Here is a 20,493-nt window from a genome sequence, read left to right as displayed (position 1 = left end):
TGTAAAGGTTAAGGACCCTGTCAATATTCCATCAATAGCACTGAAGACACAAGCTCAATCCAGAATCAGACATATCTCTAGCCAAGCTCTTCCAGTGCAGTTCCAAAACTGGCATCTACCGGAGATTGTAGAAAATTTCCCAAATTTGTTGTGTCCACAAAAAACAGGACATTTCCAATCCGATTAATTACCAGCACACCTGTCTCCTTTCAACCATCAGTGTAGCTTTAAGAGGTGATATTGATAGTGTTATGAAGCAGTGCTTACTCAGTTTGGGTTCTACCAAGGCCACTTGGTTTCATATCTCATTACAGCACTGGTCCAAACATAGACAAAAGAGCTGCATTCTAGAGATGGGATGAGAGTGACTGCCTTTGACATCAAGGCATCATTTGGCCAAGTGTGGCATAAAGCAGCCCTAGCAAAACTGAAGTCAATAGGAATCAGGGGGGAAACTCTACACTGGTTGGAGTCATACCTAATACAAAGGAAGATGGTTGTGGTTGTTGGAGGCCAATCATATCAGCCCCAGGGCACCTCTGCAGGAGTTCCTCAATGTAGTGTCCTAGAACCAACCATCTTCAGCTGCATCATCAGTGACCTTCCCCTCCATCATGTGGGGATATTTGCTTAGGTTTGCACAGTGTTTAATGCCATTCACAACTCTCCACATACAGATACACATGTTGAGGCCTGGACAACACTCCAGGCTTGCACTGAAAAGGTGATGAGTGGCATTCAGAGAAGCAAATGCCTGGAAATGCTTGGCATTCAATGGCACTATCACCATTGAATTGGGGGGGGGGGGACAGGGAACTCTCCCCTAGTGCATTGGAGCTTGGGGAGCTCCAGAGATCAGGACTCCGGGAAACACATGGCTAAACACACTCGCTATGGGACTTTGTTCTAACTTAGTTAACTCCTACCCTATATAATTCTATGTAAACACACATCTTCACAGTAAATACAGGGCACGGCGACGCAGTGGTTAGCACTGGTCGATCCTGGCCCCGGGTCACTGTCCACGTGGAGTTTGCACATTCTCCCCATGTCTGCATGGGTCTCAGCCCCACAACCCAAAGATATGCAGGGTAGGTGAATTGGCCACGCTAAATTGCACCTTAATTGGAAAAAAAGAATGAGGCACTTTAAATTTTTAAAAATACAGCATTAATATAGGTAGCAAGTATAAATTTGGACAGAAATTTGTAAAAGATTTGCTAAAAGTAAGGAGAGAATGTCCACCACTCAAAGGAGACTGAATATTGTCCAATTATCTCCTTGCTCGCTATCTTGCTTCATCTGAAGACTTGGTGTTGTCACCATGGGAGAAGTGAATAAAATCTCACACTCACTCTATAGAGCTTGGCATTTCCATAGATTCTGTTCCAAATATAACTTGTGTGTTGACCCACGTGATGTGAAGTAACAGCCAGAGGTTGCACAGTGCATGGCTCGTGTACTGCCACCGCGTGCTGACGAAGTGTGTCCATCACTTGGTTTGGGTCAGAGATCTAAGTGCACAGAAGTAAAATATCAGGCCGTCCATTTGTCCAAAGATTTTTTTTTTTTTCACTGAACCTCAAAACACAGATGATTAGGACAGTAAAAACGTGTTACAATAAACAAGAGTGCACTGGTGCTGCCACTTTTTCATTCAGACAAAGCAGTGTTTGGGGTGAACAACGACACAGTGGCCATAAAACCCAGGGCTCACAAGCGTGGGGTCCAGTAAAGTCACAAGGTACGAACAGGTCATCAGAAAGTCACCTGTCCCTGGTATGAGTTCACACAGAGTTCACAGAGCGCTCAGAGGGAGTTCACAGAGAGTGCAACATAATTCTACCGTGCAGTATTTCCTAATCAATCTGTGCTCCAATCAATAATTATGTACAGACGAATTCAGAAATATTGTTTCTGCTCTTGTCTCGTAATAGAACCGAAGAAATAACAGCGCAAAAGGCAGCTATTTCAATTAATCACCCTGCTTTAATTAAAATGATCTATCCTCCCCTTTCCTCAAATCCTTTTATTCATTTGTTTACATGGGTAGGAGGATGAAAAATGAAAAATGAAAATCGCTTATTGTCACAAGTAGGCTTCAAATGAAGTTACTGTGAAAAGCCCCTAGTCGCCACATTCCGGCTCCTGTTCGGGGAGGCTGTTACGGGAATTGAACCGTGCTGCTGGCCTGCCTTAGTCTGCTTTAAAAGCCAGCGATTTAGCCCAGTGTGCTAAACCAGCCCCTAAAAAAAATGAAGTTACTGCGAAAAGCCCCTAGTCGCCACATTCCAGCGCCTGTCCGGGGAGGCTGGTACGGGAATTGAACCCGCTGCTGAGGCCGAATATAAAGATTTAAGTTGGGGTTTCATTCTCAAGAGAACAAAGGATGTTAGGCACTCAAGCCGAAGGACAACCGCGCTGATTAGAAATTAGTCTCTCTCTAAAACCTGAGCAACCACTCACCATGCCAATGGACTGCAGTATTGGAATGGATAATAGTCTGTTTCATTGGATTAAAGTACAGCTGACAAGTTCAAGAAAGCAGAGAACTGGTACTCCAAAACCAGAGAGAACAGAGATTAATAATTAATCCCTTGTCTCCACTGCAGTATCATAGATTCTGCAATGCAGAAGGAGTCATTCGGCCCATCGAGTCTGCACTGGCTCTTGGAAAGAGCGCCTTACTTAAGCCCACACCTCCACACTATCCCCATAACCCAGTAACGCCACCTAACCTTTTTTGGACACTAAGGGCAATTTATCATGGCCAATCCACCCAACCTGCACATCTTTGGACTGTGGGAGGAAACCGGAGCACCCGGAGGAAACCCACGCAGACACGGGAGAACGTGCAGACTCCGCACAGAGAGTGACCCAAGCCGGGAATCGAACCTGGGATCCTGGAGCTGTGAAGCAACAGTGCTAACCACTGTGCTACCGTGCCGTCCGCAGAGCGTTAACAGAAATTGCAATGTGTCGGCCATGGCTAAGTTCTTCTTTTTTCCTTTCTTTTGTTTTCTCCCAAACCCTCCACCAATTCCTCATCTATCCTCGGGAACTCCAGTCCCCCCAGGAATCGCTTCATACCCTCCCCCCCGGCTGGGGGTTCCGATTTGTACAATCTATTGTAAAACTCCCGAAACACATCATTCACCCCTGCTGGATCCAAAACAAACTTCCCCCCTGTACCTTTTACTTCCCCAATCTTTCTTGCCGCCTCCTGTTTCCTCAGCTGGTGCGCCAGCATCCTGCTGGCTTTTTTCCCATATTCATACACCCTCCTCAGCTGTCCCTCTGCCTTACCTGTGGACAGGAGCCCAAATTCCAGCTGTAGTCTCGGAGGCTCCTTCCGAAGCCCGTCATCCGGAGACTCTGCATACCTCCTGTCCACCTGTAAAATTTCACCTACCAGCCTGTCCAACTCCGCCCGCTCAGTCTTCTCCTGATAGGCCTGAATTGAGATGAGTTACCCCCCCTAATAACTCCTTTCAGTGCCTCCCACACCACCCCCACTGACCTTACCTGTGTCATTGATCTTTATATACCCCGAATGGCCTCCCTCACCCGCTCGCACACCTCCTCCTCCGCTAATAGCCCTACATCCAACCTCCATTGCGACCGCTGGACCTTTCCTTTGTTGATTTGCAGGCCTACCCAGTGCGGGGCATGGTCTGACACCACTATTGCTGAATAATCAGCATCTACCTCCTCAGCCAGCAGCGTTTTGTCCATCACAAAGAAGTCTATCCGGAAATATACCTTGTGTACATGGGGGTAGAATGAAAACTCCTTGGCCTCCCAAATCTCCACGGATCCAACCCGCCCCCCCCCCCACCCCCCCCCCCCCCACCCCAGAAACCCCCGCAGCTCCTTTGCCATAGCTGATATCTTCCCAGACCTAGAACTCGGCTGGTCCAGCCTCGGATCCAGGGCCGTGTTGAAATCTCCCCCGATAATCAGTCGTTATGAACCTAGGTCGGGGATTTTCCCCAGCACCCGTCTGACAAACTCAACATCATCCCAGTTTGGGGCATATATATTTACCAAATACCACGGCCATTCCCTCCAGCTTCCCACTACCATAGCATATCCACCCCCCGGGTCCGCTTCTATATTCCCCACCTCGAACGCTACCATTTATTCACCAGGATTGCCACCCCCCTCGTTTTAAAGTCTAATCCCGAATGGAACACCTTCCCAACCCATCCCTTCCTCAACCTAATCTGATTCCCCACCTTCAGATGTGTCTCCTGCAACATGGCCACGTCCGCCTTCAGTTGCCTCAAGCGTGTGAACACATGGACCCTTTTGACTAAATGTTCCACGTGACCAGCCACGCAACCTCCTCTGTACATCCGAGTGGCCCACTGTTCATTGTGCATTCCCTTGCCTTTTTAGCCCTCCCAAAATACACCACCTCATACTTTTCAGGGTTAAATTATGTTTGTCACTGTTCTGCCCATCTGACCGTCCTGTCTATATCGTCCTGTAATCTCAGGCTTTCCTCCCAGCTGTTTACCACACCACCAACTTTTGTGTCATCTGCGAACTACCGATCATGCCCCTCACATTCACTTCTACATCATTAATGTACACTACAAACAGCAAGGGACCCAGCACCGATCCCTGCAGAATAGGACACAGGCTTCCAGTCACAAAAACAACCTTCGACCATTACCCTCTGCCTCCTGCCACTCAGCCAATTTTGGATCCCATTTGCCCAATTGCCTTGGATCCCCTGGGCTCTTACCTTCTTCATCAGTCTCCCATGTGGGACCCTGACACAAGCCTTACTGAAGTCCATGTAGAATACATCAACTGCACCTCCCTCATCTACACACCTAATCACCTCCTCGTATAATTCAATCCAATTTATTAGACATGATCTCCTCTTGACAAAGCCATGCTGACTATCCCTGATTAATCCTTGCATCTCCAAGTGGAGATTAATCCTGTCCCTCAGAACTTCTTCCAATAATTTCCCTACCACTGATGTTAGCCTGTAATTGCATTATTTTTTTTTCCTATTTTCCTTCTTGAATAACGGTACCACATGAGCTGTCCTCTAATCCTATGACACTTTCCTGTGGCCAGAGAGAATTTGAAAATTAATATTGGAGCCCCTGCAATCTCCTCTCTTGCTTCAAACAACAGTCTAGGATAAATCTCATCTGGGCCTTTATCCAGCCCACTAAAACCGCCAACACCTCTTCCCTCTCAATGCTAATCTGTTCAATTATATCACAGTCTCCTCTTGGGCATCCATTGTTCTGAGCCCCCCGAATTTGTCATAAGCCTCCCATTTTTTCCTTCCCCAAAACATTATCTCCCTTGACATCCGGGGTTCTCTGGACCTTTTGGTCCCACCCATTACCTTTTGTGCTTTGATGTTGTGTACTCCCTGTGCCTGCAGGAGTGAAACTTTCAGGTAAGTACCTGTATGTTAATTTTGATGTTTTCCGTATTTCCCTTCCCCTTCCGATCGCTTGCCTAAAATCCTTACTGTAAGGTGAGAAAATTGGAATGCCCTCAGTCAGGGCCCAGCAGAGGGGAGTGCAAACAGTGCCAAACACCGGGGGCTAGCGGTACAGGGAGAGGCGCTCAGTGTTGTAATAATGCCCAGAGTGCGGAACCAGACTCGAAAGACTGTTTCTGAGGTGAGGGGGTGGGGGTTTGTGGGGGAGCGAGGTAAGGAGGTAGTATTTTGGGATAGGATGAGTTTGTAGGGCATGGGTAGGGTTTGGGGGTGCTTAGTACCATTAAATTAAATACTGTACAGGTACTGCAATACCCCAGTCCAACGCCGGCATCTCCACATCATGCAATATGTAGGACATGTTAATGGGAGTGAGGCAGTCACCAAAATAGTGTCATCATCTGCAGGGAGTTATAAATAACCAATGGGATATTTTCTTGTCAAATTAATAATACTGTATGATGCTGTTAAAGTAAAATTTGCACTCTCTGGTTTGTTTAATAAGTCGCGTTGAGATCAACTATAAGATGCTCACAAGCTAACATTATATTTCTTCATTTTCTTTCCTTTATTCTTTCATGGGATGTGGGCGTTGCTGACAAGGCCAGTATTTGTTTCACATCCCTAATTATTCTTGAACTGAATGGCTTGCTCAGCCATTTCAGATGGCAGTGAAGAGCCAACAACATTGCTGTGGATCTGAAGCCACATGTAGGCCAGACCAGGTAAGGCCGGCATATTTCCTTCCCTCAAGGGCTTAGTGAACCAGGTGGGCTCTTACAACAATCAATGATAGTTCCATAGTCACCATTACTGAGACTAGCTTTACATTCCAGATTAGTTAAACAAATTTAAATTCCACCGCCTGCTCTGATGGGATTTGAAGACACATCCTGTAAAAGTAAAAATGGGAAATAACGTCATTTGAAACATGGACGTCTGGCAAAACCTAACCTAAGAAAATGTAGGGAAAAATCCCATGAAGGGTTAACAGCAGCTGTAAAAGAAGATTTTGAAATGCAGATAGCCTTTCTCAAACAGGAGTTAAAAAAACAGCTTGTGACTATTAAGCTGTAAAACTGATGTATGTCTTTTAGGTCACAGCAGATTGAACTTTTAGTTATATGGAAAAAAGCAATATTTTGCACCTTCTTTGAAGTTAATTATTTTAGTATGCAGCTAAAAAAGAATTGCTAGGTTCTTCAGTTGAATTGGGTGACAAATGTTTAGGTGTAAAGTTCTGCTGACACCAGGTGAATATGGGAAGACGGAGACAACGTGACAACTGGAACACACGTTAACCCCAAATCGGAGTCAGAGTTCTGAGCTAAGGGCACTATTTGATAATAAAGCAACTTTAGAAATGACAGAAACCAGGTGCGATATTCTCCGGTATCGGCGTGATGTCCGCCGACCGGCGCCAAAAACGGCGCAAATCAGTCCGGCGGGATCCTCTGCATCTTGGGGGGCTGAGCCCTAACCTTGAGGGGCTAGGCCTGCGCCGGACTGATTTCCGCCCTGCCAGCTGGCGGAAAAGGCCTCTGGTGCCCCGCCAGCTGGCGCGGGAATGACATTGTCAGGCGGCGCATGCGCGGCAGCGTTAGTGGTGGAGGCCGTGGTGAAGGCAGAAGGAAAAGAATGCCCCCACGGCACAGGCCTGCCCGCGGATCGGTGGGCCCCGATCGCGGGCCAGGCCGCCGTGGCAGCACCACCCGGGGCCAGATCGCCCCCCGCGCCCCCCCCAGGACCCCGGAGCCCGCCCGCACCGCCTTGTCCCGCCGGTAAGAGAGGTGGTTTAATCCACGCCGGTGGGACAGGCATTCTAGCAGCGGGACTTCGGCCCATTCGGGCCAGAGAATCGCGGGGGGGGGGGCCGCCAACCGGTGCGGTGCGATTCCCGCCCCCGCCAAATCTCCGGTGCCGTAGAATTCGGCAACCGGTGGGGGCAGGATTCACGCCAGCCCCCGGCGATTCACCGACCCGGCGGGGGTCGGAGAATCTCGCCCCAGATGTAACACCCCTCTGGGATCAAAGCACTTTTGAACGTCACAAGGGAAACAATGTAATCAGAGTTCGATGAGCTGAAGTCATGCTCAATATGAATACATAGTCGTGTTAGAAATAATTCAGATTAAAGGTACTTTGTACAATCAAGAGTAAAATAAAGTTACTTTATGATAATGTCATATAAACTTAATAACTGCTAGAAGGGCAGTTAACCCTAAAAAACCCTAAAAAAGGAGTCAACCAGCAGAGTCAGCTCTCACAGCTCAGTCATGGGAAGAATAGAACATAGCAACCGAACAGAATAGCGAATCCATCTGAGGAAGACCAAAAGCTAAAGAAGGCAGAGTCAGCTCTCATAGCTGCCTTCGGTCATGGGAAGAATAGAACATAGCAACCGAGCAGAACAGCGAATCCATCTGAGGAAGACCAAAAGTTAAAGAAGAGAGATCGTTAAGGTGGACCTGAAGGTCTTTTCAACCAACCAGGAGAATCCAGAAACAAGATCGTTATCCTTTTCTGTAAAGACAGTGATTGCATCTTTTAAAAGAAAAAATATAATAATAAAATAACTTAAAAGTTTTAACCTGAAACAGTGGTTATTACAAAGTCTTCTGTACTTACTTAGCAATGCGGGACTCAGGATCGATGCTACTAAGTGGTAAGTAGATAAAATCTTTCTATGAAGATTTTATAGAAAGTTAGGGCATAACTTGAAAATATAGATTGACCCGAATAGCACCCACCTAAGTCTGCATAGGAGTCAGGGAGTGAGAATCCCTGCTCACCATTTAGAATGTCATATTGACTCTTTTTGGTATAGGGGGAATTCTAAGAATAGTGGTGAGTTTTTTACTTCAATCCTCAGAACATCCTGCAAAAGAGTGTCCTAAGAATAACAAATTTTATATTTCCAAGGTCACGGCTTTTATAAATTATACTCAGGCAAGGAAGGAAATCCATGAAAAATATTTATTTTAAGGTCGGGGTTCATGAGATTTGTTGTTTTCATGAATAGGGTTCTCTGGACGTTAATGTTCTTACAGCCTTATTTTCAAATGAGAGGAATCAGCATAGCGAACGGGGAAAGTGAAGCATGAAAGGTCATTCACAAGGCACAGGAGATATCTCTCCAGGACTTCCCCAGTTAATAAACCTGGAGTGAAATCACAATGTTTTGTTCAAGTATCACAGAATATTTTGAAAAGTGTGAATAAGAGCAACAAACGTGTGGATTAGTGCAAAACGCAAAATAGGGGACTTCTGGTGGCATGTAGGTGGAGGTCACATGTTAGGTGGCTCCCGCCAGAGTCCTTGGTGTTTGGCCCTTTTCACCCAATCTTTGGGGGGGGGGGGGGTAAACTTACCCCAATAGAGTTGTGGACATTAGAGAGTGTTGAAATCCCAAAGAAAGAATATTGGGAAAAAAGGAGCAAATGCTAGTCCACCGGCAGTTTCGACAATGCTGTGGGGTGCGTTTGGAGGAACGATGGCGGGAGCTAGCTCGCTGGGTGGGGCTGCGCCCATTACAGTGGATATTCTGGCCCAGGTGATTGTGGTGCGGTTTGAGCAACAATTTGCCAAACATTATGAGCGGCAAGGGAAGGAGATAATGGAAACTCTATAAGAGATTGATGAAATGAAATGAAATGAAAATCGTTTATTGTCACAAGTAGGCTTCAATGAAGTTACTGTGAAAAGCCCCTAGTCACCACATTCCGGCGCCTGTTTGGGGAGGCTGTTGCGGGAATTGAACCGTGCTGCTGGCCTGCCTTGGTCTGCTTTCAAAGCCAGCGATTTAGCCCTGTGCTAAACGGAGGCGAGGGGTGATGGAAATGAAGGATCTATTCCAGAAGGGTGGTTTGTGAGTTTGGAGGAGTTGGGGGAGAAGTTTGGGATCCCGGGCTGGGGGTGGTTTTCAGGTATATGCAGGTGTGGGATTTCGCGAAAAAGGTTTTTCTGACTTTTTCTGTGGCACCACCTTCCTCTTTGTTGGAGGAGGTGCTGTTGGTGATGGGGCTTGAGGAGGGAGGGGGTCATCTCGGTGATCTAGGGGGAATTCTGGAGGAGGATGTGGTGTCTCTGGAGGGAGTTAAGACCAAGTGGGATGAGGAGCTGGGGATGGCACTGGAGATAGGTTTGTGTTATGAGGCTGCGGAGGGTGAATGCCTCAACCTCATATGCGAGGCTGGGGTTGTTACAGCGAAAGGTAGTACACAGAGCGCACCTGACGAGGTCAAGGATGAGTCAATTGTTTGAAGGCTTGGAGGATACTTGTGAGCGGTAAGGGAGGGACCCGGCCAATCACGCACATATGTTCTGGTCCTGCCCCAAGCTGGAGAAATTTTGGAGGTGGTTCTTCAGCACCATATCAGCGATCTTGCAAGTGGATTTGGAGCCTAGTCCTTTGGGGGCCATATTTGGGGTGTTGGACTTGCCGGAGCTGTAGACAGGGAATGGGGGCAGATGACTTAGTCTTCGCCTCGCTGATTACTTGTAAGCGGGTCTTGTTGATTATGTTGTTTATGTGGGCAGGCAAGGTTACCAGAAATCGGAAATCGGTGCTTCAGAGGGGTCAGCAGTTGGGTGGTTTGGCTCTGCCAAATTTGATTTATTACTATTGGGCGGCGAATGCCGAGAAGGTTCTGGGCTGGTACAGGGACCAAGAGGAAATTTGGGTTAAGGTGGAGGTGAGTTAGTGTAAGGGGTCAGGGTTGTGGACCCTGGTGACGGCGCCACTCCCGTTATCCCTGGGGATATACTCTGGCAATCCGGTGGTGATAGCGACTCTGAAGATTTGCAGGCAGTTTCGACAGCATTTTAAGTTCGAAGATGGCACCTATCTGTGCAAATCACTTGTTTAAACCGTATAGATTAGATGCGAGGTTCCGGGGCTGGGAGGGCAATGGGGTGGTAGGAATGAGGGATTTGTTTCTCGGGGGGGGGGCGGTTCATGAGTTTGGAGGAGTCGACGGACAAGTGTGGCATCTCACGGACCGAGACTTTCCGGTATATGCAAGTGCGGAATTTTTCAAGGAAGATCTTTCCGACATTCCCAGTTATGACGCCCTCCTTGCTGTTAGAGAGTGTGGTGTCGGTGATGGACATGGAGGAGGGGGGGGCACCTCGGGGATTTATGGGATGATTTTGGAGGAAGATGTGGTACCACTGGAGGGGGTTAAGGGTAAGTGGGAGGAGGGGTTGGGAATGGTGCCGGAGGAGGGGGTGTGGTGTGAAGCATTGCGTAGAGTGAACGCCACGACTTTGTGTGTGAGATTAGGGTTGATTCATAGAATATCATAGAATTTACAGTGCAGAAGGAGGCCATTCGGCCCATCGAGTCTGCACCGGCTCTTGGAAAGAGCACCGTACCCAAGGTCAACACCTCCACCCTATCCCCATAACCCAGTAACCCCACCCAACACTAAAGGCAATTTAGCATGGCCAATCCACCTAACCTGCACATCCTTGGACTGTGGGAGGAAACCGGAGCACCCACAGGAAACCCACGTACACACGGGGAGGATGTGCAGACTCCGCACAGACAGTGACCCAAGCCGGAATCGAACCTGGGACCCTGGAGCTGTGAAGCAATTGTGCTATCCACAATGCTACCGTGCTGCCCACATTCAATTAAAGGTGATGAATGGGGCACATTTAATGAGGTCGAGGAAGAGCCAGCTGTTTGGGGGAGTGGGGAATATGCATGAGCGGTGCGTGAGGGGGGCCCGGCAATCATGGTCATGTGTTCTGGTCTTGTAATGAACTGGGGAGGTTTTAGGGCTGGTTCTTCAGCCCAATCTTCGAGGGACCACATTTGGGGTGTCGGATCTGCCGGAGCTACAGACGGGGGCAGTGGCGGATGTTTTAGCCTTTGCCTCACCGATTGCCCACAGCTGGGTCCTGTTAGGGCGGAGGTCAGTTTCTCTGCCCTGTGACTCAGTGTGGCTGGGAGGCTTATTGGAACTCCTATACCTTGAAAAAGTTAAATTCACCTTGAGAGGGGCGATCGAGGGGTTCCATAAAAGATGGCGTCCGTTCATTCTGTATTTCAAAGAGTTGGTCACTGTCAGCTGCTAGGGATGCAGGAAAGACTAGGGTTTTGTACGGGTGGGTTGGGGTTTGGGGGGTGGGGGGGGAATATTGTGGGTGTTTTTTTTTGTACTAGTTCTGTTTGGGGTGGGGGTGGGGGGTATTTTCTTTATTATGTCTAAAAAGTTAAAAACTTAATTAAAATATTGCAAAAAGAAAATGCAAAATAGGTTGTTAGCCCAGTTAGGCTGAGGCTCATGTATATTAGAAAGCTACTTTGGCAACCCAATAATACATGCATTGGTATACTTTTGCACTGTTCCAAGTGATTTTGAGATTATAGATATCAATCCAGGATTCTCTATACAGAAAATGTATGTCCTTGAGGCATCAAATAGTTCCAAAAACAGGAGGTAAGTGTAGAAAGATTCAACCTGTACCACCGACATGGACCTATCTACAAGCCATGAAGGCATAACTCAGGAACCTGCCCACAGACTCAACTGGGCAGTGGCGTGTGACAGAATAGATATTAAATTATTGAAAGATAATTGCACTTCCATATCATTCGATAATGTTTAAAATGCGATTAGCTTATGGCATGCCTTCACATTTTGGCTACCACAAGAATATGATGCTAATGCACCCTCCGCACTTAGAACTGGTCTGTTGTCAACATGGAGATGAGAGACAGAATCCATTTAGACTGGGCCTGTTTTGAATTGGAAGAAATAATTGAGTAAAAACCTGGTTGTGTACAGAAAGTTGACATAATCTATTACTTCCACTGGCTTTGTATTATGATTACAAACAAAATCAGAATGGCACAAAGAAGAATAACATGCACAGCAACACAGTGATTGATCCTAGGCCAACATTTATCATCCATCTCTAATTGGCCTTTGAGAAGATGGTGATGAGCTGCCTTCTCCTGTCTATTGTCTCAATTTTGATGCACCTTAATGGCATGCTGGGTATTTTCACAGAGCAGTTTAGAGTCAAATTGCTGTGGCTCTAAAGTTTCATTTAGGCCAGGCCCAGGTAAGGAGAACACATTTTCTTCCCAAAAGGACAATAGTGAACCAGTTTTTTTTAACAATACAGTGATTTGGTGGTCACCATTACTGATACCTGCTTATTGACTGAATTTTAATTCCCTAACAGCTGTGGTGGGATTTGAACCCAAGTCATGATGCCGGGCCCCTGGATTAATACTGCGGTACTGTAACCACTGAGCTTTACTGTATCTTTTACCTGCAGGGGCAGTAGCAATAGTCGGAGGGATTTCACAAGAGTCGTTTAATCACCCTTACAATTTCTAAACCTGTAGGTTTTATTTTCCAAAGTCGAGTAATCTCTCATAAGTGTTTTGGAAATTTTGCGCATGCAAAGTGTAGTTATCTGCTTTCAATTGTAATAAACATTACATCAGTTTTCATTTGGGCCACACGGTGGAGCAATTCACCACTGGAGTGAAGTAACACCACAAGCTCAATGTATCGAGTACAGGTTGAGCAATATGCTTTGTAAACAACACTTTTCTTTTGTGTGCTCGTGCATTAGCATATAAATACGCAGGTCTTCTTACATAATTCAATAGGAAGCTATTTTTAAAAAAATCTACAGCATTTAAGCCACTTCATAATGCAAAGGACAAGTCTACACCATGTGACACTCAGATGTCCATATGGCCACGGTATCAACAAAAAAGCGTTCGGTCTAATACTATTTGGCCCTCATTTACCCTACCAGGTGGAATCCGCAGTGCGGTAATATGCCTGTGAATAATATTGCATGCACTCAGCAATGTAACCTCCCACCAGCAGGTGATGTCAGACATCAGTCATGTGACATCCGGCTATCGTCAGTTGGTAGTAAGGCGTACACAAGGACAAACACACATCGAGTAGTTCCTGAGCAACCTAGTCTGTATAGCATTCTGTATGTTATCCTTCCCTGTGTTAACTAATAAATCATAATTCTAAGTAAGTCATCAGCAGTTCTGTATGAATCATTGCAAGGACAATGATTGTTGTGTAGTAACTACACAAAATTCCCAATGGATCACTTTTGTGCTGTGATCTTACTTTTTGCACAGCAAGTTGCTACGTGAATAGGTCAGAGGCTGGGAATTGTGCAGTGAATAACTCACTTCCTAGCTCCCCAAAGCCTGTCCACCATCTACAAGACACGAATCAAGAATGTGATGGCACACTCTCCACTTGACTGAGTGCAGCTCCAACAACACTCAAGAAGCTCAACACCATCTGGGACAAAACGGTCCGCCTGTTGGCACCCCATTCACCACTGACACAGAGCGACAGCAGAGTGCACCATCCAACAAGATGCACTGCAACAACTTGTAAAGCCTCTTTCAACATCGGGAAGTGTCGTGTTATGTATACTGGTCTAACACTGACGGCAACTGGATGCAGCTTAGATCAGAAAGGTACACTAGACCTTGAAGTTAGTTCAATCAGGCTTATTGAACTAATAGCACAGTTAGCACAGTTCTCTTTGAGTTCGACAATCTGCTAACTTAAGTGTGGTTACTCTGTCTGACTGAACCAGACTAGCTCTTAGCCACGTGGTGGAGGTGTGAGATTGTAACAACACCCTTGACTGACTCTCTAGATGTTCATCAGTGGAAAGATGCGCAGTGTGAGTGCCTTGTGTCTTTTATAGTCAGATCCCACCCCTGAGTGTCCTGCCTGCTTATTGGTCACGTCCTGTTCTCTGTGTCCATTAGCTGCTTGTCTGTATATCATTATGTGTGTGTGTGCCTGCATATCATGACAAGAAGGACAAGGACAGCAATGCATGGGAACACCACCACCTGCAGGTTTCCTTCCAAGCCACACACCATCTTGACTTGGAAATATATTTCCTTTCCTTCACTGTCGCTGGGTCAAAATCCTGGAACTCCCTCTAATAACGCTGTGAGTGTACCCTCACCACAGGACAGCAGCAGCTCAAGAAGGCAATCCACCTTCTCAAGGGTAATTAGGGATAGGCAACAAATCCTGGCCTAGCCAGTAATAGTCACAATACTAGAATGTCATTAAAAAAAAGGCAATGATCAGGATCTCAGTGCCCAAAAAAAGGTGGAATCAGTTTCAATGATGACTTTCAAAAGCAAAGTGGATATATACTTAAAAATAAACAATATACAGGGCTATGGGGAAACAGGCCAGATGAAATGTATCCCGGGCTGCCGAGTGAGGCAAGGGAGGAAATAGCAGTCGGGCTGTCAATCATTTTCAATTCCTGTCTGGCCACAGGAGATGTGCCAGAGGACTGGAGGCTAGCCAATGTGGTACCATTATTCAAGAAGGGAGGAAGGGATAAACCAGGAAACTACAGGCCAGTCAGTCTAACCTCAGTGATGGGGAAACTATTGGAAGTGATTCTGAGAGTCAGAAGTAATCTGCATTTGGAGAGGCAGGGATTACTCAAAAATGGTCAGCATGGTTTTGTTAAGGGGAGGTCATGTCTGACCAACTTGATTGAATTTTTCGAAGAGGTGATCAGGTGTGTAGATAAGAGAAACGCATTTGACATAGCCTACTTGGACTTCAGCAAAGCTATTGATAAGGTCCCATATGGGAGAATGATAGTGAAGGTAAGTGCCCATGAGATCCAAGGAAATTTGGCAAATTGGATGTAACAGGGCAGGTGGATACAGTGGTTAAGAAGGCATGTGGTATACTTGCCTTTCTTAGCTAAGGCATAGAGTTTAAGAACAGGGAGGTTATGCTTGAACAGGATAAAACATTGGTTAGGCCACGGCGAGAGGATTGTGTGCAGTTCTGGAATTTACATTATAGGAGGGATGTGATAGCACTGGAAATGGTGCAGAGGAGATTTACCAGGAAAGACTTGACAGGCCAGGCATTTTTGTACATCATTGCAAAAACATGTGGTATTAAAGTCCTTGAAGTTAAGTGTTGCCACATGAGTGGCTGTTGAGTCACAAAAAGTGATGTGTCACAGATGCCAAGCGCTGAGTCGCTAGACAGAAAATCTGCCAATTATTACACTGAATTAAACTTTACTTTTAAGAGGCCAGTCTCAGCTGTGTTGAATATTTGTTCGGCAGTCAAGTTGTGTCCCTGAACAACTTTTTAAAACTTCAGCACAACATCGTTTAGCACTTTCTTCATCAGCCGAACACTTCTTTCCATTTACCGCAAGTTTCCGAATACCATGGGCGGGATTCATCGTTCCTCGATGCCGAAATAGGGGGCAGTGCCTGTTTGATGCCGGTTTTGTATTCTCCGCCCCCTCTGAAATGGCATTATCACATCGCGCTGCACGCCATTGGAACGGCATTAGCACGTCACCTGAAGACCCTCCCCCGATGTTCTGAATGCGCGATTCACTCATGGTCCCAGCTGCGCAGATACCCGGCATGACAGCTGCGGACTGTATCCAGCGCCACCACAGTCGGGCGGGAGCCGTGCTGTTGACTGGGGGGAGGACTGGGGCCTACAGCAAGGGCTGGGGAGACTGCGGGGTGTGGGGGGTGGGGGGGGGGGTGGCCAGGGGTGCACTATTTGGCACGTCGGGTCCTCGCACGGCTGGCGCCATGTTTTATGGCTCGGCCGCTGCAGATTGTCGCTGCGCGGCCACAGACCTGGCCATTCTCCAGCCGTTTATATCGTGGGAGCCTGGAGTTTTACTCGGCGCGGCTTCACCGGGCGCAGGATTGGTGAGGGGTTGCCGCCAATTTTTTTTGTTGTAAAATGCCACAGTTCCTCTGCTGGCGTCAACACTTAGCCTCAAAGACGGTGAATCCAGCCGTCTATCCTTCAATCTGTTGAGCAACCCAGGAGTTCACAAGACTCCTTAATTCCCATCTGCTCAGAAAATCGATTAGCCTTCTTCATCATCAGATAGCCACAGAGTGGCTTGGCTTCACTGCCTTGTTTCTTGAACTACCTCAAACACGACATTGTCTAATTCCACCTTACGCATTTTCTTTTTCAACCTGCTTTATTAGACTCGGTTTCACTGTAGAAATTACTTATTTGCTCTTTCTTAGCCTTTAAGTCGTACAAAGTGGTGAATCCGATGCTGTATTCTCTAATGAGTTTGCTTGCTGCTTCACCTGCATCCAAGGGTCGGTGAGGAGTCTATGGGCCGAATGGCCTCCTTCTGAACAGTAGGGATTCTATGGTCCTAGAAAGAAACGGCTTAATAGTTCCACTTTTTTTTGCAAATTGTAAGTGTCGTCAGCAATGATGAGGATGTAAAATGAGATCATTTTATGGAGGCCATGGGAAATAAATTGATTATTGAACAGGGAACGGTGTGTTCAGGTGATGGTTGAGTGGAGCAGCCAGTGCCACAACATGCCTAACTGTCCGTTGTCATGTGAGAGTACCTTTAAGAAATGGATGGTTAAGCAATGTACCTTTAAGAAAACAGTGATGTCAGAGAGTGGGTGGAGCAGAGCTCAGTTCAGCCATTTTGAAGTTTCAGTTTGAAAAAGAGCTTGGGTGTGTGTCTGTGTTTTGCAGTGAGCTGGATCTGCTGTGATCTCTGCCATAAAAGACTATCTCTGGATCATTTGGGCGATTTAAACTCATAATAGTAAAGCCTTTAATCTGATGTGATTCTGTTTAAAGGTGTTAAGTCTCATGGATGTTGAAAGGGATAACTGAAGGATTATTTAGTGTTGTAATAGTTTCGGGGTTATCTCTGAAGTAAGGGGTGTTAAGAGATCCAATGTTTACTTAAGACGTTAAGTTCAGTTCATGGAATAAACATTGTTTTGTGTTTAAAAACCCACGTGTCCATAATTGTAATATCACACTTGGAGAACAAGCCGCGTGCTTCAAAAGCAACAATCCATTAAAGGGAGAGGTTGGTTGAACTCCATGATACATTTTGGGGTTCTGAAAACACCGCGCCCATAACAATCGAGGGGGATAAAAGTCTATCTATTGGATTGATTTTTGTGAACTTAAAGACAGTGAAGGATTATTACTTTTCCGGTGTGGTATTTTAGTTTAAGTGGGGAGAGTGTTGTGAACAATGGCTCTTTCGGAGGCTCAGAAGTTTTTGGCGGTGGACACGGTGACACGTGATACCTTACGGACAGATACTAAAGACAAACTGTTAGGTTTGGCAAAAGCATTGCAGTTAACACTGCCAAGCAAAATACAAAAGGTTGAGGTACTTAACGCGGTATCTGCGCATTTACGTTTGTCTGTGATACATTCTGACTCATTAGATATGGCAAAGCTCCAATTGCAGATTAAGCAATTTGAACATGAAAAAGAATTGAAGCAACTTGAACATGAAAAAGAATTAAAGCGGCTTGAATATGCAATGGTAGAAAAAGAAAGAGATAGAGAAAGAGAGGAAAAAGAAAAGGAGAGAGAAGAAAGAAACAAAGAAAGAGATAGAGAGGAACGGGAAAAAGAGAGAGAGTTTGAACTTCAGAAAATGGCTCTGAAACATGACAATTAGTTAAAATTGGCAGACGCAAAGGGACACGTACAGTTGGAGGAGATGGATGAGGATAATGAGTCAGAGCGTCATCGTCGAAGACATGGTGGGGATCTATTTAAATATGTCCAAGCAATGCCAAGGTTTGATGAGAAGGAGGTAGAAGCCTTTTTCATTTCATTTGAGAAGGTAGCTAAACAAATGCAATGGCCACAGGACAAGTGGGTATTACTGATTCAAACAAAGTTGGTAGGTAGGGCGAGTGAAGTGTTTGCATCACTACCGGAGGAGGTATCTGGAACGTATGAGGAGGTGAAGAAATCCATCTTAACTGCATCTGAGCTAGTGCCTGAAGCTTACAGACAAAGGTTTAGAAATTTAAGGAAAGAATTTGGTCAAACATACATGGAGTTTGAAAGGCTCAAACAGAGTAATTTTGATAGGTGGATAAGGGCTTTGAAAATAGACCAAACGTATGAAGCTCTCAGAGAAATTATACTTTTGGAGGAGTTTAAAAATTCAATTCCTGATGTAGTGAGAACTCATGTGGAAGAACAGAGGGTTAAAACTGCGAGATTCGCAGCAGAAATGGCAGATGATTATGAATTAGTGCATAAATCAAAGATTAGTTTCCGACATCAGTTTCAGCTGGTGAGGGATAGAAACTGGGGACATGAGAAATACTCAATTGGTAAAGGTGAAGGTGATCTGATGGGAGACAATAAAGAGAGTGTAAAAAAGAAATCCAGGAGGGTGGAAAAGAAATGAAAAGTTTCAAATGTTTTCACTGTAATAAACTAGGCCATGTAAAGTCACAGTGTTGGTGGTTGAAGAAAATCACTGGGAAGGCTGATGTGGTAAAACAGAATAAGACAGTGGGATTTGTTAGAGTGGTAAAGGAAAGCCCAACGGAAACGAAGGAGGTGCAAACGATTGTACAGCCTGTTCAAGAAGTGATTGTTAAGAAGGAGCCCGATGTCCTTAAAGAATTTACTTGTGTGGGTAAAGTTTACTCATATTTATCAGGAGGAGCAGGTAAAGAAGTCACATTTTTAAGAGCTACAGGGGCTCGTCAATCTGTAATGGTAAGAGATGAGGAATTATGTAGTTTGGGAAGAATGGTGCCAGAAAAGGTGGTGATATGTGGAATTCAGGGTGAGAGGAGTAGTGTTACATTATATAATGTAAGGTTGGAAAGTCCAGTGAAGAGTGGTGAAGTGGTAGTAGGAGTTATAGATAAACTATCTTGTTCAGGAATACAGTTTATCTTGGCTAATGATATAGCTGGATCGCAGGTGGGAGTGATGCCTACTGTGGTTGATAAACCAATGGAAAATCAGACAACTGAAGGGTTGAAGGACAAATATCCTGGGATTTTTCCGGATTGTGCAGTAACAAGGTCGCAAAGTCACAGGTTAAGACAAGAGGAGAAATCAAAGAGTGAAGATGAAGTTGAACTGCAATTATCAGAAACGATTTTTGATCAGATGGTTGAAAAAGAACAAGATCAGGTGGAGGATGTGGCGGATATTTTTAGTTCAGGAAAATTGGCGGAGTTACAACAGAAAGATGTAGAAATAAAACGGATATATCAGAAAGCATATATGGAAGAGGAATCTGAGAGTATACCAGAGTGTTATTACCGTAAAAGTGATGTCTTGATGAGAAAATGGAGACCTGTACATATGCAGGCGGATGAAAAATGGGCAGAAGTTCATCAGGTAGTATTGCTGGTAGGGTAATGAAGGGAGGTGTTGCGAGTTGCACATGAGGTACCAGTGGGAGGTCATTTGGGAATAAGGAAAACTCAAGCTAAAGTCCAGAAACATTTTTATTGGCCTGGACTACATAAAGATGTAGTTAAATTTTGTCAATCATGTCACACATGTCAACTGATATGGAAACCTCAAGCAGTGATAAAACCAGCGCCCTTAATTCCCATTCCAGCATTTGAGGAACCTATTACGAGGGTCCTATTGATTGTGTAGGACCGCTTCCTAAAACAAAATGTGCGAATCAATATCTTTTGACTATAATGGATGTGTCTGCTAGGTTTCCAGAGGCCATTCCAGTACGTAATATTACAGCTAAAAGGATTGTGGAGGAGTTACTTGAATTCTTTACTAGATATGGACTACCCACAGAAATTCAATCGGATCATGGATCAAATTTTACTTCAAAGTTATTCAAAGAAGGTTAGCTTAGGAATAAAACAATTTAAATCAACTGCGTACCATCCAGAATCGCAGGGAGCGTTAGAAAGGTGGCACCAGACATTAAAGACAATGTTGAGGGTGTATTGTCAAGATTATCCAGAGGATTGGGATAAAGGAATTCCATTCGTATTGTTTGCAATTAGGGATGCACCTAAGGAGTCTCCCAAATTTAGTCCGTTTGAACTAATTTTTGGTCATGAGGTAAGAGGACCACTTAAATTGATTAAGGAAAAATTGATGGGTGAGAAATTGGAAATTACACTATTGGAATACATGTCAAATTTTAGGGAACGATTAAATAGGGCA

General features: G+C 45.5%; 1 protein-coding gene across 1 annotated transcript in view; it reads right to left on the bottom strand.

Annotated features, from left to right (window-relative positions):
• Nucleotides 1-20,493, bottom strand: part of LOC140411021 (uncharacterized) — a 399,297-nt gene that overhangs the window by 313,473 nt on the left and 65,331 nt on the right. Inside the window, exon 11 of the mRNA XM_072499979.1 lies at nt 1,356-1,514. Coding sequence (XP_072356080.1) covers nt 1,356-1,514 — 159 coding nt within the window. The remainder of the gene's footprint in view (nt 1-1,355; nt 1,515-20,493) is intronic.

The sequence above is a fragment of the Scyliorhinus torazame genome, chromosome 4, assembly GCF_047496885.1.
Source record: "Scyliorhinus torazame isolate Kashiwa2021f chromosome 4, sScyTor2.1, whole genome shotgun sequence".
In the NCBI taxonomy this organism is placed as follows: domain Eukaryota; kingdom Metazoa; phylum Chordata; class Chondrichthyes; order Carcharhiniformes; family Scyliorhinidae; genus Scyliorhinus; species Scyliorhinus torazame.
This window is presented reverse-complemented; position numbering and strand designations above follow the sequence as displayed.